The sequence below is a fragment of the Solanum verrucosum genome, unplaced genomic scaffold (genome assembly GCF_900185275.1).
Source record: "Solanum verrucosum unplaced genomic scaffold, falcon-dt-bn FXZP01000261.1, whole genome shotgun sequence".
In the NCBI taxonomy this organism is placed as follows: domain Eukaryota; kingdom Viridiplantae; phylum Streptophyta; class Magnoliopsida; order Solanales; family Solanaceae; genus Solanum; species Solanum verrucosum.
This window is the reverse complement of record NW_026019969.1, coordinates 1677076-1700179: the sequence shown is the minus strand read 5'-3', so window position 1 is coordinate 1700179 and position 23104 is coordinate 1677076. Positions and strand designations below refer to the sequence as shown.

Below are 23104 nucleotides of genomic sequence, written 5' to 3'. Positions count from 1 at the left end.
TGTAAGTGAAAATATATACCGTATAGTTGTAAAAAACTAACTAAAATCGAAACCGAAAAAACTGACTTTGCATGGTTGATTTGGTTTTTAGATTTAATAAACCGACTTGGTTTGGATTTTTTTTAATGAAAAATCAAACAAAACCAGCCTATGTACACACCTAGTTGTGACAGCCAACAAAGAAGGTGGCAACTTCTAATCTTATGTTCAAAGGATTATATATATATAGGGCCGATTTTTTTAGTATACAAATTAAGAACCGTATTTACACCAAAATAGCAATACTTTTTACCGAGGAAGTTGGATGAAAACCCTCTCGACCCTTAGATCCGCTTGTGACTATGCGGCTAAAGTCTCACGGAATCATGTCTTAACAATCGATATTTTAGCTAAGTCAATGCTTTATGTTGTAACCTGTCCTTTTTCCTTTTGAGTTTATGTTGTAATATATACATTTTTGTCCACACTTCAATTTGCTCATTGGGTTGTTTGCACTATACTACCAAACATCATTTTGATAAACTATGCTTAAGCAATGACCACCATAATAATAACATATTTAATGTAATTTCACAAGTGAAATATGAAAACAGACCTTATCTCTATCAGTGTGGGGTTAAAAAGATTGTTTCTGATAAGCCCTCCATTCAAAATAATTTTTTTCAAATAATCATATTAAAAAAGATCAATATATCATTGTTAATTTAGATATATTTTTGTGAAAACTTGTTTCAAATAGGTTTCGTGGTGTAGTTGGTTATCACGTCAGTCTAACACACTGAAGGTCTCCGGTTCGAGTCCGGGCGAAGCCATTTTGCACATCGTTTTTTTCTGTCTATTCCGACCCCTAAACTTTGTACTATTGTCAGTGAACTCCCTTCTTTATTAAAATGGAAGTAACCCCTTTTTTTCAGTTTTTTCTTTGTCATTCTCTCAAGTCCTTTACCCCCTTTTCTTCTTGTTCATCCCACTAGTGGCTAGTTACCATTTTAAGCTTATTCTTTCCAAAAAATACAAATAAAAAAAGAATCTTTAGCAAGTTGAAGGTTCTATTTTTCCCTTGTTGGTGTTTCTGGTGTGCCACTTCTTGTTTTTGGAACTGAAGTTGATTTTTATGAGATACATTTAAAAACTGAAGGTGGGTGTGGTTAATTTTTTTGATACTAACATTGGGTTGCTTTGAACTGATTTTACTCGAGCCGAGGTCTATCGGAAACAATCTTTCTCCACTTAGTGATATTATATTGGGTGTGTTGTTGTTTTACTTTGATTGGGTGTGGTTTATTTATTAGGTGTATTTTGTGAAGATTCTCTTTTTCTTACCATTCCAAGCAAAATATTTTAGTGTGGTTATTGGTAAAGCTTCTGTTTTTCCTCCTTTTGTCTTGTTTCTAGTGTGCCACTACCTCTGTATGTAAGTCTTCTTGAAAGTTGAAACGGAAAGTGTGTAATTTTTAACCTTCTGAATTCTATTTTGTCTGGTCTATTGGTCAGGTTGTGTAAAGATTCTGTTTTTTTGCTGAGTTTGTTCTATTAATTTCTGTTGTCTTTTAGCAAAAGGGGTTCTCTCTAGTTCTTTCTGATGTGCCACTGCTATTTAATGTGTTCTTTGGAAACTGGAGGTGGTTCTAGCCAATTTATCTAAAATTTGTTGAACCCAACTAGTTTAAGATTGACTGATTGAGACATAGTTGTTTAGGTCTAGTCTATTAATCAGTTTTTTGGTCTAATAATTCTGTTTTGCTTGTGTTTGTAATATTAGGTCTCTTGTCTAGGTACAGGTGCTGTTTTTTCTTAATGGGTTTTTATGGTGTGCCATTGTCTTTGTATGTGTATGCTTCTGAGACTGAAAGTGGGTGCAGTTAGAAACTCTGAAATGTTACTCGGTTTGGGTATACTTATCAGGTTTCTTGTGTAGTGCTTCTGTTTTCTCCATTTTGCTAATATTTCACTTCTCTGAGTTTATGTTTTTCTGGAAAGAGTTTCTTCGATATCATAGATGAATTTTGGTACCAGAACTATGGTATCAAGAGTTTGACTGCTAGTATTTGTTGGTTCTTTATTAACCTCAATTGCTTTTTAGGGTATGGATTATAGTTTTTTTTTAAACTTCTGGGGAACTTTTCTATTTTGCTCAGTAATTGTTTGTTATGGTTAGAATACTCATAGGAGTGTTGAAGCTTACTGCTTTGTTTATTGTTATTGCAATTTCCATTGCTTTTTGAGGATAGGTACCTGCTAACTCCCAATAGTATAGGTACGGGTAGCTCCGTCCACCAAGCCCAAGCAAATGGGAAAAGAATCACCAAATGGTTTTTTCTCTGCTCGGGTTGAACCCTAGTCTCCAAGGTATGCACCCACTCCATTGACAATTAGGATACACCTTTGGGTAATTTTATAAGCTTGAGTGTACATTAAACATCATTTGCTTCTCTAAGTCAGTTCTTATGCAATCTTTGGAACATGTTCAGTACAAAGTCTCCATCTCGAAATTGGCAGGCTCAAATGATGCGACAAGTATTCTAACGGTGGACTGTCAAGTCTGTGTATAACTTTGTTTCTGACTCTTGTGGTAACTATTTTAACTATGAAAATATTGGTTGATAGACAGGACTTGTGAGAGTTCTACATGGAATTGAAAAATAATTGTTGAACATAAGTCAGTCTGTATTAACTATCCAACCATTTTGTACAAAGAAGTGATTTTATTCACCAATACATCATAATCACAGAATATGGACTCTTCAGTATGTTATGGAGAGAAAAGTACAGAAGAGCAAATGCACTTCTTCAAACTATAAACTAAGTACTTAGCTTGCTTTGAGGGGTAATTTAATTGTAAACTGTTATAGCTGATGTGTACTACGTTGGATCAAAGTAGTTTTATGTTCTTGCTTCAAGGAGCTCTTTTATGTGGTATTCTTGATCCTGGTCTTCTTTTTGAATTTCTATGTTGCCTTACTGGCTGTTAACCATTCATTTCTTTTTGTGCCTGTATAATTCTAAAAGCCCATCTCTTCTTTTGTGTTTCTGCAGTGAATTGTCCCCCTTCATACAGACGGAGAAGGTAATGTGTTGGGAAATAAGACATATACTTGGATAACTAAAACAGCTGCAAGATGGGTGGTTGTTGTTGCTCTTCAAGGAAGCCTCCCCAGCTTCATGGAACACAAGTATTTTACTATGTTAGTAATCTGTTCCAATCACTCTACATATGGAAACATGCAACTAGCTTAAGCGCTTTCAATTTTGTCCTATTAATTCATTTACTTTCTGTAACCTTGTGTTATTTGCACTAGTCTGTGTTTGTTAAATAGTATCATATTTCTTAAAATGGTAGCTCATTGAATTGTAAGTGGAATCCCTGCTCAGGCAGTTTCTTATTGCTTTTTTTGGTAAGAAACACTCCTTTTTACCGTTTGATTGGTTTATCATTAATATTGCACTGCTACAGCTAATGCATTCTGCTATTAAGCTTCACTTAAAGATATTTACCTATTTTTTCTAAAGAGAAACTTAAATATTTGGATCAATTCATGGTTCCTTATAAACCTGAACACAGTGGATGTCTTTCAGGATACAATTCAAACTTGTAGGAAAAAGAACACAACAGATTTTATATATACTAACTATACACTTCTAAAGTCATGTCAATCAGTTTTACTACTCAAGCCCTATGCAGACGGACTGGCACTTCGTTTGTTCATGATGTATTTTCTAATCTTTTTGTAATGGCATTCTTTTAGTCTCAAACTCTTACCATAAATTTTTAATCTTCTTTCTGCAGTTTCCACCAGCTTCTGAAGAGTATGAGTCCCTGACATCTGATGATAGTGCTGCTATTGCATTTACCTCTGAGCTCCTGGATGATCTAAATGTAGATAGATCAACACCCGACACTTACCGCTCTCCTCCTGCACCCATTCCATTTGAAGTAGTTTTGGGGCATCCACAGTCAAGGGGTTCCCAGTTCACAGATGAAACAGTACTCCAACATAGCTATGAGATAACTACTTGTAAAGATATTAAGTTTTCTGATCGCAAATCTGAAACAGATTCTCTTCTTGCCTCCCTAAAGAAAACAGGGATTGACCTTGTAAAATCTAATCCATCTATTATTAAATCAGCAGAAGAAGAGGATGTTTGTCCTACTTGTCTTGAAGGTATACAAGTGAACATCATTCGAGGGGTGACTTCAGTTTTGCCCTCCTCTCTATGTTTTTCTTGTTTATCTGCTATATGATCAACCTGCTTGTGATTGGCTTCAGCCTGAATGTCTATACTGTGCACTTGTTTTGCAGAATATGATGCCGACAATCCAAGAATAGTTTCAAAATGTAACCATCATTTTCATCTTTCATGTATTCTTGAGTGGATGGAAAGAAGTCAAACATGCCCAATATGCGATCAGGTCTACTTTGTTTTCCTTTTCTACCGCTCCCCCCTCAATTCCTTTTTCTATCCTCCTCTGTTTGTGTCATCAGTTTTCCAAGAAGGTTTTGACTTATTCATTTTATTGCTCTTTGTTATCATTGCCATTTGACAACAAACCACGTTCAAGCTCCTTTGATATCTTTAGTTTCTTGATTATAAAATCCAAATGTTACTTCTTTAAAAAAAATATCATCTTGGTTGCTGAGATCCATAAAGTGAGCGAGACTGTTGATTTTCTTGATGCAGGAAATGATATATGAAGCTCTATGAAAACTAATCAGAAGTTCCTTAGCTGCTGGTCGTCAACACCTGCCTATACAAGCAGTATAACCACATGAGGCTGTCATTTTCACATGGTGGCTTGGCCTGTATTCACTTGTTCACTCATGAAAGTGTAAATTCTCTATGTATATGAAGCTTATGTTAGTAAATCCCGCTCTTGATGAAGATGCGAGTTGCATATATATGCTGATGGGAGCTAATTTGCAGCCGAAGAACAAAAAAGAAGTTGTAGTTTTGCATTTGATGCCTGGAAGATTAAATTCTGAAAACGCGTGTTTTTGGTCATGCTTCTTCTGAGTTCCAAGTGTTGTACAGTGAACTCTTTTTGTTGTTGTAATTTTATGTTCAATTGCTGTACAGATTCTTCTGGCAATGACATAGTCCTTGAAGTTTTATGGGCTCATTTCAATCCCTGTGTGCATTTCTGATTCAATTGCATAAGCCCTAGTTTCGACTGACATAGCAATTTTGATGATCCTTGGCTTCTTAGGACAAAATATTACCAAGTGAATCGTCCCACCTTTACTCTTGTTGATTTGAACCGCCAACCTCAAGTTGGAGGTGGAAAAGATGTTTACCATCTTAGCAACCCTCTCTGGTCCGTAAGTCTTGTAATTAAAGATTGACAATCATCCTATTAATATTGCACTACCTATGAGTCGGGTCGATTATATGAATTTTTATATTAGCTACAACACATGGTGTGAGTTCATCTGCTTAGTTGAGGTGTGCTCATAATATCACCAATATAACATGAACCTTAAGCTGATAAGAGTTTTACCTGAAAAATAATAATAGTTGGTATATAGTGTAATTATTGGGAATTTATTACAACTCCATAATTGGTGCCTCAAAGCTGTAATCCAAACATTTCTTTGACAATGACTTCATACACCTCAATACCACTTTGTTTCGAAATACGATTATTAAATGTGTTTATTGTTATTGTTTTTTTTTTTCTTCAAAAACTAAATCACACAGAATTCCTTTCTTATCCAACATAAAATTAACTATAAAAAAAATACTTTCAAAAAGAAAAGGATTAGCTGAATTTATGAAATATCACTTACTAATTTAAATTTGAAAATATGAATTTCATGCAAATTACACACAACTTTGATATAGGTGTTTCAGGGTTGAGAATCTTAGGCCCGCTTACGTGGCGTCATCACAAACAAGAATTCACTTTTAATTTATTTATTTCCAAAACTAGCCTTCCTCTTTCATGAAAAGTTGTGACATTTATGAAGAGTTGCGACTTTTATGAAAAGTTGCGACTTTTATGAAGAGTTGGACTTTAATGAAGAGTTGTGACTTTTATGAAAAGTTGTGACCTTTCCGAAGGGTTGCAACTTTTCCAAATAGTTGTAACCTTTCCGATAAAGCACAATAAACATTTGTTCACACTACCTTTTATTGTCTATTAATAGAGGGATTTCCTCTCATTTTAAAACAACGAAAATTCTGAACCTATTCTTCTTCTTCTTCTTCACAATTAAATATAAATATTTGTGTACTTTGCTCTTGTTGAGTGGTTCAATGACATCATTGGTTATGTTACAGATCATGGTATATATTTTTACAATCATTAATTTATGCTTATGTTATTAAGAATAAAATAAGATGTAATAATTTTCATTTTCCTTTGTCTATAAATAAACTCATTAAAACAACGAAAATTTTGAACCTACTCCTCTTCTTCTTCTTCACAATTAAATATTTGTGTACTTTGTTCCTGTGGAGTGGTTCACTGACACTATTGCTTATGTTACAGATCCTGGTATGTATTTTTACAGTCATTAATTTATGCTTATGTTATTAAGGATAAATGATAAGATGTAATAATTTTCATTTTCCTTTACATTATTAATGTTTGTTACTACGTAATCTTGTATGTAAGACAATATAGTGTTTTAGTTTTTATGACTGGTAGGTTTTAAGTATTATTTTATAAATTCCGTGATATTAAATTTTCGCGTGAAGCGTGGGTAATTTTACTAATTTATGAATAAATAAGGGAGAAGCCGAGAAGGACATATCAACCAAGCTAATTTTCTATGGAAAATTCTCATGTTATTTTTTTATATTATTATATATATGAGTGAGTTTAAGTTTTAACTTGATTGTGTAAGAAATTGATTTTTTTTTTTATCAATACACAATTTAAAATCATAATATATGATAAAGTCTATGTTTGTTAACCCTATGAAAATCGTATTAAAAAATATGAGACGCTAACACGCGTAGGGGAAAAGGATTAATTAAATGTAAACATCATAATTATTGCATCTACAAGTTATTGGAAGTGTTAAAATAATACTCTATGGTGAAGAAACACATTGGTCAAAGGATTTCACCAACTTCGATTACCTAATTGTTAAATACTTTTCAAACATTATGAAAAATCATAGCCAGCTACTCTTTTATACTATATAATAAAATAAATATATAAAAGGAATATAAAAAAAGATTTGTTTAGTGCTTAAATCAAAAGGCATGTACTAGTATACTACTATTTTTCATTTTTACACATTTTGTATTGACTTGACATGTTCTTTTAAGAATATTATCATCGATTTCAAATATAATAAATTTAATATTTTAATAAATGCATTAAGAAATGACTATAATTAATAATAATGATAAATTAAAAATTAATAGATAAATTATCTCTCAATTTTTTAAACTAAACAAATAAAAACAAACATTTATTTTAGTACGTAAAGAAATCAAAGTAAATGGAGGAAGTCATATATATTATATTGGAAAGTGAGTTAATAGTTGCAGGAAAATTCAAATATATTCATGTAGTAATAAGGAATATATAATGACTTTTTGACTTTTTAAGAAATGTTTTAATTATATCATATTAACATTTTATATATGTATAAATATTAAAAAAAAGTATAAATAATTTCCTTCATATAGATAAAGTAGTCAAAGTTCTAATATAGTCTAAATAATTAGTTCAATTTGTACTACTAATATTATTCTATATTTATTGAATTGTATATGTAATTATTTACTTTGATATGGTATTTTAATAAGTTTTTTATAAATACTGTAAATTGTACCTAAATACAAAAAAAAATCTAAAATGTATAACAAATACCACAATATACTATAATTTTAATATAATAATTCAATATCTATCGTAACATGTTCGACCGTCGTGAGACCTATTAACAAGATTGTCTATAGTAAATACAACTTGATAGACTTAAAATGTTGAAACATTAATTATTAATCAATTTTTATCTAACGTAACCATTTGTGTTTGTTCTTTGACAGACAAAGTCGATGCTTCAATTAAGAATCATTAATCATCTTTTTTAGACTAACAATTTATTTATTCGTTGATATACACAAAAAGTCTTTGCTTCATGGGGTCCTCTTATTTAACCTTACTCTCTTGACTTCATTATATAATTGGATAAATAAATTATAATATGCTATCCAAATTACATACTAATCGTAGATAACAGTTTATTTTTGTAATCATATGCGTCAATATAGTAGCCAATCAATTTGAGACGAAAAATAAAATTAAATAACTTCATTATTTCAAATCAAACGTAAATATTGCAAATTTAGTTATAAATAATTGATTTTTTTTATATTACTTATGCAATACATTACTAGTCTTTAAGTTTAACTCAACAAATTTGTAAAAACGCTTTTGAAATAAATTATTGAAAACAAGTTTGAACTTAATAGAAAACTGAGTGTGAATTACAAAAGAGGTTCAATAAACAAGTTGAGATTATAGTTTTTGAGAAATATTCGAAAATATAAACTAATACTCCCTCCGTGTCATTTTATGTGAGGTAGTTTGATTCGGCACAAAGTTTAAGAAAAAAAAGAAGACTTTTAAAACTTGTGGTCCAAAATGAATGATAAAAATTTGTGTGGCTGTAAATCATTTCATTAAGGGTAAAATAGACATTTTATAGTGAAATTGTTACTTAATATAGAAATGTGTCATTTTTTTTGGGACTGACTAAAAAGAAAAGTAAGTCACATAAATTGAGATCGAGGGAGTAATAAGATAAAAAAAAGACACAAAAATAATAATTTATTAAATATATTCCTCTGGTGAGTGGACTTTAAGATCTTTATGTCTGCCACCATATCTCTTTTCCACGGTAAACTTTTCAACTCAAAATCTTCTTAAATGACAATATTACCCTCAACCAACTCAATTATTCCACCATCGTACTAAGTCCGTGCCATTTATGCAACACACTTTTCTTTTAAGTCCATCCTCAAAAAACCGACATTTCCTCGATCCTAATGTCTATGAGTTATGAGATGGTTTAGATTTCAAAAGTCAATTAAAAAATATTTTTATCTTAATTTATTTGTATGTTCTTTAAATATGTTAGTTCTTATGATTTATGTAGTTTCTAAATATATAAATTATTGCCAAAAGGACAAAAACTTTAAAGATTGTATTTTCAAATGAACGATCAAGATAAAGAAACTTGACTCTTAGAATTCAGATTATCATAAGTCATACAAATTAAAATAAAAAAATATATCTTTTTTATATTTAATAAAGTAACAATTTTCCTTTAAACTTCTCCGATTAATTACTTCTAATATAACTACATAAATTTGTATAATTTTTTTTTTAAATCTCCTTTTTTCTTAAATTATAAATTTAATCAAACACCTTAATATAAATTAAAACGGGGAGTAGAATAAACAAGATTCCTTAGAGGGTAACAAGGTTATAACAGTAAATTGGACATGTATCCTTTATATCGTCCGTGTGTGGCAGCTTTTTAGCAGATATTAGGACAAACATCACCAAAATTTTCCATACACTGAAATTTCTCAAAAACAGTACAAATATTCTCTGAGCTTTTCAATGTTTCCTTAAAAACCAAAATCTTTTTTTCTTTAGCTAAGCAAAATTCATCACCATGATTCCACAGAAAGCAATTCTCATTTTACTTTTCATCACAATTTCTATGGCATTTGAGGTCAGTTCAGAAACAGCAAAATCAAGAATGCAAAATGTAAACATGAGCCATGTAGCTGAACTCAGTAAAGAGTCTTTTTCAGCTGAAAGAAAGTTGGGATCTTTAGAAGGGAGCATAAAGTTTGAATCTTTGAACAAATCTAGAGTTTTACTAAGTGGGAACTTCACTGTTTTGAGTGAAAACAAGACATTTGAAATGGGGTTTTTCAAGACTAATGATGAAAGTAAATGGTATTTAGGGATTTGGTTTGCTTCAATTCCTACCCCTACTTATGTTTGGGTTGCTAATCGTGAGAAGCCTATCAAGAATCCATTTTTAGCTACTTTGGAGTTTAGTGAGGATGGGGGATTAGTTTTGAAGGAAGATTCAAGAACCATTGTATGGGAAACAACCAATTTGGAGAAAGCTAGTGATGTGAAGCTTTTGGACCAAGGGAATTTGGTTCTTGTTTCTAATGAAGGTGTTTTGGTATGGGAAAGTTTTGATTTTCCTACAGATACATGGCTTCCTGGGATGAACTTGACTGCAAAAAAATGGCTGACATCTTGGAGAAGTACTAATGATCCATCACCTGGAAGGTACTCTTTAAGGCTCCAACCACATAGTTATGGTGAGATAGTTCTTTTTTATAATGGTACTTATCCATATTGGTCCACTGGGAAATGGAGTGAAAATGCATTTGTTGATGTACCAGAAATGACTGTTCCTTACATTTACAAGTTCAATTTTGAATCACCTTTTACCCCTATGGCATCATTTGGATACTCAGAGGTGACATTAGAGAATGGAATGCCTCCTCCTTTAACTAGGTTCATGGTTGATTTCACTGGACAGGTTAAACAGTTCACTTGGATCCAACAGGCGCAAAGTTGGAACATGTTTTGGTCACAGCCAGAGAATATGTGTAGTACTTATGGTCTTTGTGGGAATTTGGGGTTCTGTAATAGTAAGTCATTGAATCCATGTAAGTGTTTACCAGGGTTCACCCCTTTGGATGGTGATTCATGGGATGCAGGGGATTTTTCAGGTGGCTGTCACCGTGAGAGTAATGAAGTTTGTGGTGAGAATGATAGGTTTGAAGAGGTTGGAATGGTTAAATATGATGGAGCAAGGGTAGTGTCAGTGTCTGGAACTAGAAATGAATGTGAGAGAGAATGTTTAGGTAATTGTTCATGTATTGGTTTGTATCACAATGAGAAGACTAATTTGTGCAAGAGTTTATATGGGTCATTGCTCAATCTTAGGAATCTTACTTCTGATGGCACTGTTGAGGATAAGCTATATGTTAGAGTTCAAGGAGGAGGGAATACTCGAAAGAATCAGATTCAAGTCAGATTACTTGTGATCGAAATGATCTGTGGATTTGTGGTAATTCTGTTAGTTGGAATTGGGACTTTCTTGGTAGTTAGGAGGAGAAGAGTAAGGAGGAAGAAAAAAGATGAGGAAGATGTATTTCCTATAATGAATTTGAAGGTATTTTCATACAAAGAGCTTAATGCTGCAACAAAGGGATTCTCGGAGAAGCTTGGTCATGGTGGTTTTGGAACCGTGTTCCTAGGGGATCTATCGGATTCTTCACTCGTAGCTGTGAAGAGACTTGAAAGACCTGGTGGTGGTGAAAAGGAATTTCGAGCTGAGGTATGCACAATAGGGAACATTCAGCATGTTAATTTAGTGAGATTGAGGGGATTTTGCACTGAAAATTCTCATAGGCTTCTGGTTTATGAGTACATGTCAAAGGGTCCTCTTAGCGCATATTTAAGGCGAGATGGTCAGAATCTAAGTTGGGATGTTAGATTCCGAATTGCTGTAGGGACAGCAAGAGGTATTGCTTATTTACACGAAGAGTGTCGCAATTGTATAATACATTGCGACATTAAACCAGAGAATATTCTGCTACATGAAGATTTTTCAGCAAAGGTTTCTGATTTTGGACTTGCAAAGCTTCTTGGTAGGGACTTTAGTAGAGTGTTGGCAACCATGAGGGGTACCTGGGGCTATGTTGCACCCGAGTGGATCTCTGGATTAGCGATCACAACGAAAGCTGATGTATATAGCTATGGCATGACATTATTGGAATTGATAGGTGGTCGACGCAATGTAGAGTCACCACCTTCAGCTAAAGGTGAAGAGGGTGGAACAGAGGAGAAGTGGTTTTTCCCACCGTGGGCAGCACGTCAAATAGTCGAAGGAAACATTGCTGCAGTTATGGATGAAAGACTACATGGAACGTACAACCTCACGGAGGCAGAACGTGTGGGATTGATAGCTATTTGGTGCATTCAGGACGATGAATCAACGAGGCCTTCCATGGGAATGGTGGTGAAAATGTTGGAAGGAGTAGTTGAGGTGACAACGCCTCAACCTCCGAAGCTGCTCCAAGCATTAGTATCTGGTGAATCATTCCATGGGGTAGGAATTGATTCAAGTAACGGGACATCACGAGACGGAGGTTTCAGCTCGGGTTATAATCCTCAACGTTCAATATATTCAAAAGACTCTCCAGCTTCAAGTTAGGTCTGCTTCTGAACTAGTATGCAAGTTGATTTGTCCCAGCTTCACTGAATGTAGAGTTCTTTTTTATTGTCTTCAAAAATCCCACTGAGAATTAGTAGCAAAATGCTCATCATGGTATTTTGTAAAATGTATCATGAATATAGAAAATCTTGTTTACTTTGCTTAAAAATTGTCACCTTTTTTTTTTTTGTAAAGTCCAAAGAACAAAAGCAAAACAAAACATACATTTCACTTTGAAGGAATGTATGTTTGGATCAGAGGGTTGGGGCGGAGCTAGTAAATTGCACTATTGATATATGGTTAAAATTATTTTTTATGTATATATAGTAGACATTGAACTCTTTAACTTCTTCGTGTGTTTACTTCTTCATATTTTGAACTCCTTAATGAAAATCGTGACTTGCATAGGGTTATAGGAGAGGGCTTCCTAACCTTAGAATGAGACAATAGTTGAAAATATCAAAAGTTATAATAACGGAATTATTTAATGGATATATTTTTATTGGTAGATATTTCGTATAGTGAACTTAAAATGAGATATAGGTCTATAATATAAAGCATTAAAACATGTGTTTGGATTATACCAACCAAACATTATGCAAAATTTTATACTGAGATTATTTTTGTTAATATGGTAAACCAAATGACTAATAAGAATATACCCTCTACCTAATTTAATGGGAGAGTTAATTTTATATTTTATAAATGAGTGTAACGTTTGTACCTGCCCAATTATAACCACACTTTACTTTCTAAGTTTAATTTACATAACTGTCTTGACTACAACAATAACAACTAACCACTTGTCAATAGTTTCCTCTTTTGTAGCTAAATAATATAACAGAAATTGAAACAAGAAAGACCATATACTCTCACACAAACAAGCAAACAGAAAAAGGAGAAATGTTTTCCTAACTTGTCAATTTTAGTAACAAAATTTTCCCAAAATTAATTTTTTCAAAAGAGTGTAAAGATTGAGGGGGTTAAAGAAAATGGTCAAAGGAGAGCAGAGGTAGACAACTCTGCACTCTCACCAAAGAAGTTTGTTACCTTGGAAATGGAGACACCTGGCAGTTCAGGTGGGGAGGTGCCGATATATGGGGGCTCCTCGTCTATGGAGCCGACTGAGTTACACTCGGCTCCATCTACCATGCTGGCGGATTATCCGCCAGTACAAGGCTTTCAAGATTTGAAGAACTTGGTTAGCATGGAATCTGGGAAGTTATGGACTATTGCAGGTCCCATAGCCTTTAATATTCTGTGTAATTATGGGATTAATTCTTTCACAAGTATATTTGTTGGACATATTGGTGATGTAGAACTCTCTGCCGTTGCCATATCTTTATCGGTGATAGCAAATTTCTCATTCGGATTCTTGGTTAGGTTCTCTTTTTGTTCTTACTAATTCTCAAAGTTCTGTTCTTTTTTATATTATGTTATATGGGCATTGAGTATTCATATAGCCGACCCCAACCTGCTTGAAATAGTGGGATAGTTGTTGTTATTGTTGTGGTTGTTTGTAAAATGTAATACATCGAAGATATGTTGGATTTTGCCAGACTCTTTGATGAGACTTAAGACTATAGATCACAAATAGTTTATTATGAAACAGAACTAGGATTTTGATTGTCAAATGATATAAAGTCTCAAAAAGGTTAGACTAAGCATTCTTTTAGGTTATTGGTTATGTTAGTTTTCTAATTCTTTATCTTTTTTTTTTGATGGATTATCAGTTAGGCATGGGTAGTGCACTTGAGACACTTTGTGGACAAGCATTTGGTGCAGGCCAAATAGAATTGTTAGGAGTTTACTTGCAGAGGTCATGGATAATACTTGTTGCTTCTTGCTTCTGCATAATGCCACTCTACATCTTCTCCACGCCGATACTGAAGTTATTAGGCCAAAGAGATGACATAGCAGAGTTAGCTGGAAAATTTTCGATACAAATCATACCTCAAATGTTCTCCCTTGCTATCAACTTCCCAACCCAAAAGTTCTTGCAAGCACAAAGCAATGTCGCGATCCTGGCATGGGTTGGGTTCATGGCTTTAGCCATGCATATCGGGGTGCTCTTTCTTTTTATCAAAGTTTTCCGATGGGGCGTTACTGGTGCTGCTGCAGCCTATGATGTTTCTGCTTGGGCTATTGCTCTGGCTCAAGTGGTTTATATTGTTGGCTGGTGCAAAGATAGTTGGAAGGGGTTGTCTTGGTTAGCCTTAAAGGAACTTTGGCCCTTCGTAAAGCTTTCTGTTGCATCAGCAGTGATGATTTGCTTGGAGATTTGGTATTTTATGACTATAATTGTTCTAACTGGTCATCTCGAGGATCCTGTCATCGCTGTTGGATCTCTTTCTATCTGGTACAATCTTGCATATATGCACTTACCCTTTATAATGTGTTCACAATTGTTCTGTTTTTCAAACTTAGATTCTTTTTTTTTCTCCTCATTGTTTCAGTATGAACCTTAATGGATGGGAAGGCATGTTGTTCATTGGAATTAATGCAGCAATAAGGTATAACTCTACTAGTTATAGCAGGACATTGTCAGTGCACAAAAGTTAAACTCTTGCGAATAGTGTAACTGCTAACGATTGTTTTCATTTGTTGATATTTCAGTGTTCGCGTTTCCAATGAGCTTGGATCAGGCCATCCTAGGGCTGCAAAGTATTCCGTCTTCGTCACAGTAGCTGAATCTCTCATGATTGGGATATTCTGCATGGTACTAATCATATTAACAAAGGACCATTTTGCATTGCTTTTCACAAGCAGTGAGAAAATGCAAAAAGCTGTTTCTAAGTTGGCATATCTTCTTGGTGTTACAATGCTGCTTAATAGTGTTCAGCCAGTTATATCAGGTACCAAAATATGTGTGTTTCTTACTCAAACAATTCTCCACACACACATCAGTTGATGTGCCAAACAAATAGTAACTATTTGGTACAAATCTCTGTTGCTCGGACTCTTCAAAAAATGTCAATGGGTGTGTGTCGGATTCTCGATTAGTAGAGTATTGTTGAAGAACCCGCACAATCAAAAGTGAAGAGTCCGCACAACTTTAGGTACAAACTCAAAGAATAAATTAGAATGTTTCTAATATTGAAGGTGTTGCTGTTGGAGGAGGATGGCAAGCACTAGTGGCATACATTAATTTGGCTTGCTACTATGTCATTGGCCTCCCACTTGGATTCCTCTTGGGCTATAAAACAAGTTTGGGAGTTCAGGTAACAACATAAATCTTCTTACTAGTATTAATTTAGCTCCGGTTTGACCATAGATTTTAGAGTAGTTTAAAAACAAAGGTATACTAAATTGTTCTTTTACTTGATCTCAACTAGACATCTTTGCCCTCCAATTCTAAGTCTGCACAAGTAGATACGTAAACTTATATAAAGTTGAACAAGTAGACACATGTGTCCTATATGACATAATGAAAATCAGTTTGGGTGTGTCTCATGTGAATTGACACGTAGGACGCATTTATCTACTTGTTCAACTTTATACAAGTTTAAGTGTCTACTTGTGCACACTGAAAGTTGTAGGGAATATATGTCAACTGAAGTCAAGTTAAAGAACGTTTATGTATAATTTTGAACATTGTTTGTTCATGAAATTTGGTCAGTTTTCTAAAAATATTCAATTGAGCTAGTTTTTGGATGAAATTTCACGTCTACTCACAAAACAAGTAAAATGCATATCCAAACATAACTTCATATTCCAAAAACTATTGCTCAACACAACTTCAAAAACTCACTTTTTCAAGTTTCAACTAAATCTATGGTCAAAACTCAAACACTAGCTTGAGTTTGAGTTTTAGGAGGGAACTTTGAATTAACGATAAAGTTATTTCGAATAAACTATTGATGTTTGCGTCTGGATAAATTGTCTACATTACACTAATTGTCGCTTCATTTTTTTTTCTCTTTTCTGTAGGGAATATGGATGGGCATGATTTTTGGAACTTTTTTGCAAACAATAATTCTCTGTGTTATCGTATACAAAACCAATTGGAACGAAGAGGTAATTATTTTCGTCATTAAGATAGTAATTACATATTCTAAAAGTAATCTTTTTATGTTATTTGATTTTTACAAATTTGAATTTAGGAGTTATTGGCTTTTTACCTACCATATAATAATTATTAACCATTTTGCTTTTTTATTTCAGGTGGCACAAGCATCAGAAAGAATGAAAAAATGGAGTGGAATATCTGAAGAATCAGACATTAAATAAAATTCATATCAAATTTAGAAAATTATATTGTCCAGAATAGAAGATTGACATGAGAAGTTGATGTTTTTGGTATTAATTGTTTGCGATAGATACATCAAAGATAATTTTAACCTTTTTATTTTTGTTCTCTAGGTCTACCAGATGAAAATGTTAATGTAAAGCTAAATTTATTTTCACATTTTTGTTTTTGTTTAATTAAGGGTGAGATATTTTGATTTACGTAAAATTCTTCCTATTCTAAAACAGTTCAATATATTTGATACTTTCTCTTGTGCATCTAAATATCGTTTTAGCTAAATAAATTCGATAGATTTATAGATTTTATTGTCACTTAAAAATCAGAACACTATTTCTTTTGGTAAGCAAATAGTCAAATATATATATACTAGACATCGGAGCCCATGCTAGCACGGATCCAATATGTATCATTTTTTGTTTCAATTTACGTGACAAAGACAAAATTAAAGAGTTAATCAAACTTTAATATTAATTTAAAATAGTTTAAATTTTTAATTATTGTTAACTATGGTAAAAAAAAATTTATGTCTTTTAACATTCTAAATTGCTAATTATTGTTGTATGATTTGTAATATCTTTTACGCATTTTTGAAATAATAAAGGTTATTTCTTCTTTCTCAATTTATGTGGTACTAATAAAATTTCGAGATTCAATCAATTTTTTTTTGTCTTTAAAATAATTCTATTGTTAATTACTGTAAATTATTGTACTTTCTAAGTAATTTTCAAATAATATATATTATTTCATTTGTCCAATTTATGTGTCACCGATAAAATTTGAAGAGTTAATCAGATCTTTTACATATTTTTATATCTTTTGAATATTTAAGTAAATAATTATTGTGATTTATAATATTTTATACAATTATTTATAAAAAAATTAACAACAAACAAAACGAATTCATCATAGGAAAATTACTAAAGCATCCTTGAATACATCAATAATGGGTCCCACTTTTTGTTTTAAAAAATATGCATATTAGGAGGATATTTTTGTCCAAAGTGGAAATAGAATAAGTATAAAGCATTAAAGTCTTTTAAAATTTTAAATTGTTAATTTTTATTGTATGATTTGTAATACTTTTACGCCATTTTCAAATAATAGAGGTTATTTCTTCTTTCTCAATTTATGTAGTACTAAAAAAATTTTGAGATTCAATCAATTTTTTTTGTCTTAGAAATATTTCTAGCTGTTAATTACTGTAATTTATAGTACTTTCTAAGAAATTTTCAAATAATATATATTCTTTCATTTGTCCCAATTTATGTGTCACAGGTAAAATTGAAGAGTCAATCAGATCTTTTATATATTTTTATATCTTTTAAATATTTAAGTAATTAATTATCGTGATTCATAATATTTTATACAATTATTTAGTATAGTAAAATAAATTTAAAAGAAATAAACAAAACGAATTCATCATAGGAAATTACCAAAGCATCCTTCAATACATCAATAATGGGTCCGACTTTTTGTTTTTAAGAAATTGCACATTCGAAGGATATTTTTGTCCAAAGTGGAAATATTGTGTAAAAAATGTGTATTTATTGTGATTTTGAATGTTTTGTGGGGTAATAGGATGCACGCAAAGTTAAGGTGTCTTTTTGAAAATCTGGGACAACTTCAAGTATCACTTAATATTTTTTCTCAGAATCTAATTTACTTTCGTAAACTATGTGTCAGATCAAAATCAGATTAACAAATTGAAAAGGAATGAGTAATAAATAGCTCATACAATGACATATTTATTATTTAACTAAATAATAAATATGTAACTAAAAATCTTGTTAGCTTTTGGTTGAAAGCTAACAAGATAGTTACAATGATAGTTGCATTGTGACTTATTATATATTATGTAACTAAAAATCTTGTTAGCTTTTGGTTGAAAGCTAACAAGATAGTTACAATGATAGTTGCATTGTGGCTTATTATATATAGATATATATGATTTTATTTTTATTTTTATTTTTTTATCTTTTTTACTTTCTTTAAATAATAGTAAAAACTGAATAAATGGAGATTCACCGATAAGCTCTTAGCTATAATTATCTTTTTTAATATCACTTCTTCAAGATAGATTTTAGAATTAAGAGATTTGTTTCCATGATTATTACACTCTCCGTCCTAATTTATAATATGAGTTAGTTTGACTTGACACGAAATTTAGAACAAGCAAACTATTTTCAACCAATATCAAATTTCGGTTACAACAATCAGCAGCAGCAAACTTTAGCAAAATATGTTGTTTAAATTTAAGATGAATTTAAATTTAAATTTCTATTAGATTGTTCTAGCACGGGGCCCAATATATATTATTTTTTTATTTTAATTTATGTCATATTATGGAATTTGAGAAGTTATTGAAATTTTTATATGATTTTAAAAATATTTTAAATTTTTAGCTATTTGTGATTTGTAGTACTTTTTTTTAACATAATTTTGAAAATAATATTTATTACTCTGTTTGTTCTAATTTATGTGGCACACGCAGAATTTCAAATATTAACCCTTTTTTATATGTCTCTTTAATATATTAAGTTGTTAATTATTGTATTTTATAGTACATTTTGAACCTAATTTTTTAATAATATATGTTATTTGCCATGTCCCAATTTATGTGGCATTAATTGATAGATTTGTTGGAGTCGAGAGATTTATTTTGTTAATTATTGTAATTTATAGTTTTTTTTTCCGTCAATTTCAAACAATATATGTTGTTAATTGATAGAATACTTTTAATGTAATTTTTTTAAAAAAATATGTGTGACTGTCCATGTCCCAATTTATGTGGCACATGTAAAGTTTTGACAATTAACCAAATTTTAATACATTTTAAAAAATATTTTTAAGTCGTTAAATTTTAAGTAATTTAAATTGTTGTATTATTTATTACAATTTATAATACTTTTAAAGTAGTTGAAATATTGTACTATTTATTATGATTTATAACACTTTTTTTTAATTTATGTCATATTATGGAATTTGAGAAGTTATTGAAATTTTTATATGATTTTAAAAATATTTTAAATTGTTAGCTATTGTGATTTGTAGTACTTTTTTTTAACATAATTTTGAAAATAATATTTATTACTCTATTTGTTCTAATTTATGTGGCAGATACAGAATTTCAAATATTAACCCTTTTTTATATGTCTCTTTAATATATTAAGTTGTTAATTATTGTATTTTATAGTACATTTTGAACCTAATTTTTTAATAATATATGTTATTTGCCATGTCCCAATTTATGTGGCATTAATTGATAGATTTGTTGGAGTTGAGAGATTTATTTTGTTAATTATTGTAATTTATAATTTGTTTTTCGTCAATTTCGTTGACTATTTTTTTTATTAATTATTGTAATTTATTGTTTCTTTTTCGTCAATTTCAAACAATATATGTTTATCATATAATCCATTTTATGTGGTATCAATAGAATTTAGAGAGTCAATTAAATTTTTTATATAAGTTTTAAATAATTAAGCTGTTAATTATTGTAATGTATAGTATTACTTATATTATTTTTAAATATATTTAAATATTATATGTTAGGTTTTTTATCCTAATTTATATGGCATTGATAGAATTTAAAGTGTCAAATAATTGTTAATTATTCTAATAGATAATATGGAGTATTTAAGTCATTTATAGTATAGTAATTAATATATAATATGTAGTATTTAAGTGGAAGGTGGTGGGGTCCACTTATATAGTTTGATAAATATATTGAATATTAATTGTGATTTAGAGTATAGGAATTAATAATATATAATATGCAGTATTTAAGTGGAAGGTGATGAGGCTCACTTATATATTTTATAAATATATTGGACATTAGTAGTGATCTTTTTGGACCATTGATAGTCATTCCTAGACTCTTCTATAATATAGTAATTACAAAATTCTAGTTATCACTTGACAAATCTTAATACAAATCATTCCCCTTCTCCACTCACCCCTTTTCTCTCTCTCTATTTACTCTTCTTTTCTTCTTCCTATTTTTAGTGCACAAATCTTAAATCTACAAGCAATCACAAGGACAACTGAGCTATTTAAGTCTTCCCTATGCTTGATAACAATTATCACAAGCACAAATGAGCTATTTAAATATTTCCTATGCTTGATAAAAAATATTGAGAGACATGTTCAACTTTTTTTTGTTAATCCATCTTTAAAAACAACTTGTATTTTGAAAGTTGGCCTCCCAACTAAATATGCCAAACTTTCAACAAATTTTATATCTTCAAACACGAATTTTGCACGTCAATTTATAGTATCTATACTTATCAAAATTTCTAAACTTAAGTCGTAACTTGAATGAAAATTTCAAAGAAAATTCCAAAATAGACTATTGTGCACTTTTACCCAAGCCAAACTTTCGATAAATTTTGTATCTTCAAACACGAATTTCGCACGTCAATTTATAGTATCTACACTTACAAAAATTTCTAAACTTAAGTCGTAACTTTAATGGAAAATTCAAAATCGACTATATGTGCACTTTTACCCTATTTGAAGGCATTTTAAAGAAAACGTCAAGTCTGTTAAAGCCCATGAAAGTATCATATCGAATATGTCCAACCCATTTGATAACTCTATATAATACAAAATCCTACTTAATTCTAGTATCTCTAGAAAAATCTTAATATACAAATCATTCTTCTACTCAATCTAAGGCCTTTTAAAGAAAGCGGTAAGCCTGTTAAAGCCCATAAAAATATCATATTGACTCGGTAGTATAAAACCCATAAAAGTATCATATCGAATCGATAGTATTGTATTGACTCGGTCCAATCCAGTTAGCTTTATTATCAATTGAAAACCCTAATATACAAATCATTCGCCTACCCTACTCCGCCCCCTTAATATACAAATTATTCCCCTACCCAATCGGAAGGTCTTTCAAAGAAAGCGATAAGGCTGTTGAAGTCCATAAAAGTATCTTATCAAATCGATCCAACCCATTTCGACAATTCTATATATTACAATATCCTAATTACCTCTCTATTATCACTTGAATAACCTTAATATACAAATCATTCCTTTATCCTACTCTACCCTACCCCTTTTTTTTTTTCTTTGTTTACTTCTTTTTTTCTTCTTATTTTTAGTTCACAAATCTCGATCCTATGGTTCATAAAATTATTAAAAGACATGTTCAACCTTTTTTTTTGTTAATCCATATTAAAAAACAACACATATTTTGAAAGTTTGCCTCCCCATTAAATATGTCAAACTTTCGATAAATCTTGTATCTTCAAAAACAGATTTTACACGTCAATTTCTAGTGTCTACACTTACAAAGTTCCTAAACTTAAGTCGTAACTTAAATGGAAATCTCAAAATCGACTATATGTGCACATTTATCCAATTTCAAGGCATTTCAAAGAAAATGTCAAGTCTATTAAAGCCCATGAAAGTATCGCATCGAATCGGTCCAACCCATTTTGACAACTCTAAATAATACAAAATCTTGGTTTAACTTTAGTATTCCTAAAAAAAATCATAATATACAAATTATTTCTCTACCCAATTTGAAGGTCTTTCAAAGAAAATGATAAGAATGTTAAAGCCCATAAATGTATTGTATCAAATCGGTCCAACTCATTTTGACGATTCTATATACTACAAAATCCTAGTTACCGCTATTATCACTTGACAAACCGTAATATAAAATCATTCCCCTTTTCCACCCACCCATTTCTCTCTCTTTTCTCTCTTTGTTTACTCCTTTTTTTTATTCCTATTTTTAGTGCACAAATCTTAGATCTACAAGCAATCACAAGCACTAATGAGGTATTTAAATCTTTCCTATGCTTGATAAAAATTACTGAGAGACAAGTTCAACCCTTTTTTGCTAATCCATCTTTAAAAACAACATGTTTTTTGAAAGTTTGTCTCCCCACTAAATATGCCAAACTTTCGATAAATTTTGTATCTTCAAACACGAATTTTGCACGTCAATTTATAATATCTACACTTACAAAAGTTTCAAAACTTAAGTCGTAACTTAGATGGAAATTCCAAAATCGACTATATGTGCACTTTTACCCAAGCCAAACTTTCGACAAATTTTATATCTTCAAACCCAAATTTTGCACACAATTTATGGTATCTACACTTCAAAAATTTCTAAACTTAAGTTGTAACTTAAATGGCAAATTCAAAAGGAAATTCCAAAATCGACTATAAGTACACTTTTTACCCAATTTGAAGGTCTTTCAAGAAAATGTTAAGTTTGTTAAATCCCATGAAAGTGTCTTTATCGAATCGGTCAAACCCATTTGACAACTCTATATAATACAAAATTCAAGTTAATTCTAGCATCTCTAGAGAAATCTTAATATATAAATCATTCTCTTACCCAATCTGAAGGCCTTTTAAAGAAAACGGTAAGTCTGTTAAAACCCATAAAAGTATCATATCGACTCGATAGTATAAGCCCATAAAAGTATCATATCGACTCGGTTCAATCCAGTAGCTCCATTATTAGTTGAAAAACCCTAATATATAAATCATTCGCCTACCCTACTCCGCCCCGCCCCCTTCTCTCTCTGTTTACTCTTTTCTTTTTTCTTCCTTTTTAGTGCATAAATTTTAGATCTACAAGCAAACCCCAATTCTTTTATCTTAA

General features: G+C 31.2%; 3 protein-coding genes and 1 non-coding gene across 7 annotated transcripts; all 4 read left to right on the top strand.

Annotated features, from left to right (window-relative positions):
* Window positions 1-738: 738 nt before the first annotated feature.
* TRNAV-AAC (transfer RNA valine (anticodon AAC)) lies at window positions 739-812 on the top strand. The gene has a single exon. It is a non-coding gene; the product is annotated as a tRNA-Val (tRNA).
* Window positions 813-927: 115 nt separating this feature from the next.
* LOC125815605 (probable E3 ubiquitin-protein ligase RHB1A) lies at window positions 928-5075 on the top strand. Of its 4 annotated transcripts, none has more exons than XM_049495118.1 (5): window positions 928-1138; window positions 3037-3185; window positions 3788-4163; window positions 4302-4411; window positions 4681-5075. In XM_049495118.1, exons 2-5 carry the CDS (start codon window positions 3120-3122, stop codon window positions 4702-4704), a joined length of 576 nt encoding a protein of 191 aa, XP_049351075.1. In that variant the 5' UTR covers window positions 928-1138; window positions 3037-3119; the 3' UTR covers window positions 4705-5075. The 4 variants fall into 4 exon arrangements, with proteins under 4 accessions (XP_049351075.1, XP_049351073.1, XP_049351074.1 ...); XM_049495116.1 differs by lacking the exon at window positions 928-1138 and adding an exon at window positions 1320-1414; XM_049495117.1 differs by lacking the exon at window positions 928-1138 and adding an exon at window positions 1417-1494.
* A 4465-nt stretch (window positions 5076-9540) lies between these two features.
* Window positions 9541-14082, top strand: LOC125815362 (G-type lectin S-receptor-like serine/threonine-protein kinase SD2-2). The gene is made up of 2 exons (XM_049494818.1): window positions 9541-12221; window positions 13955-14082. Exon 1 carries the CDS (start codon window positions 9645-9647, stop codon window positions 12219-12221), a length of 2577 nt encoding a protein of 858 aa, XP_049350775.1. The 5' UTR covers window positions 9541-9644; the 3' UTR covers window positions 13955-14082.
* Window positions 12974-16614, top strand: LOC125815363 (protein DETOXIFICATION 34). Its single transcript, XM_049494819.1, has 7 exons — window positions 12974-13599; window positions 13955-14580; window positions 14678-14734; window positions 14838-15076; window positions 15324-15442; window positions 16152-16238; window positions 16386-16614. Exons 1-7 carry the CDS (start codon window positions 13279-13281, stop codon window positions 16449-16451), a joined length of 1515 nt encoding a protein of 504 aa, XP_049350776.1. The 5' UTR covers window positions 12974-13278; the 3' UTR covers window positions 16452-16614.
* Window positions 16615-23104: the final 6490 nt, after the last annotated feature.

What these genes read in the sequence shown, in the direction of transcription:
- LOC125815605 (XM_049495118.1), top strand. Translation starts at nt 3,120, where the DNA reads ATGGGTGGTTGTTGTTGCTCTTCAAGGAAGCCTCCCCAGCTTCATGGA. An exon ending in TTGTCCTACTTGTCTTGAAG is followed by an intron (nt 4,164 to 4,301) that starts GTATACAAGTGA and finishes CTTGTTTTGCAG; the next exon opens with AATATGATGCCGACAATCCA. An exon ending in CATGCCCAATATGCGATCAG is followed by an intron (nt 4,412 to 4,680) that starts GTCTACTTTGTT and finishes TTCTTGATGCAG; the next exon opens with GAAATGATATATGAAGCTCT.
- LOC125815362 (XM_049494818.1), top strand. Translation starts at nt 9,645, where the DNA reads ATGATTCCACAGAAAGCAATTCTCATTTTACTTTTCATCACAATTTCT.
- LOC125815363 (XM_049494819.1), top strand. Translation starts at nt 13,279, where the DNA reads ATGGAGACACCTGGCAGTTCAGGTGGGGAGGTGCCGATATATGGGGGC. An exon ending in ATTTCTCATTCGGATTCTTG is followed by an intron (nt 13,600 to 13,954) that starts GTTAGGTTCTCT and finishes ATGGATTATCAG; the next exon opens with TTAGGCATGGGTAGTGCACT. An exon ending in GTTGGATCTCTTTCTATCTG is followed by an intron (nt 14,581 to 14,677) that starts GTACAATCTTGC and finishes TCATTGTTTCAG; the next exon opens with TATGAACCTTAATGGATGGG.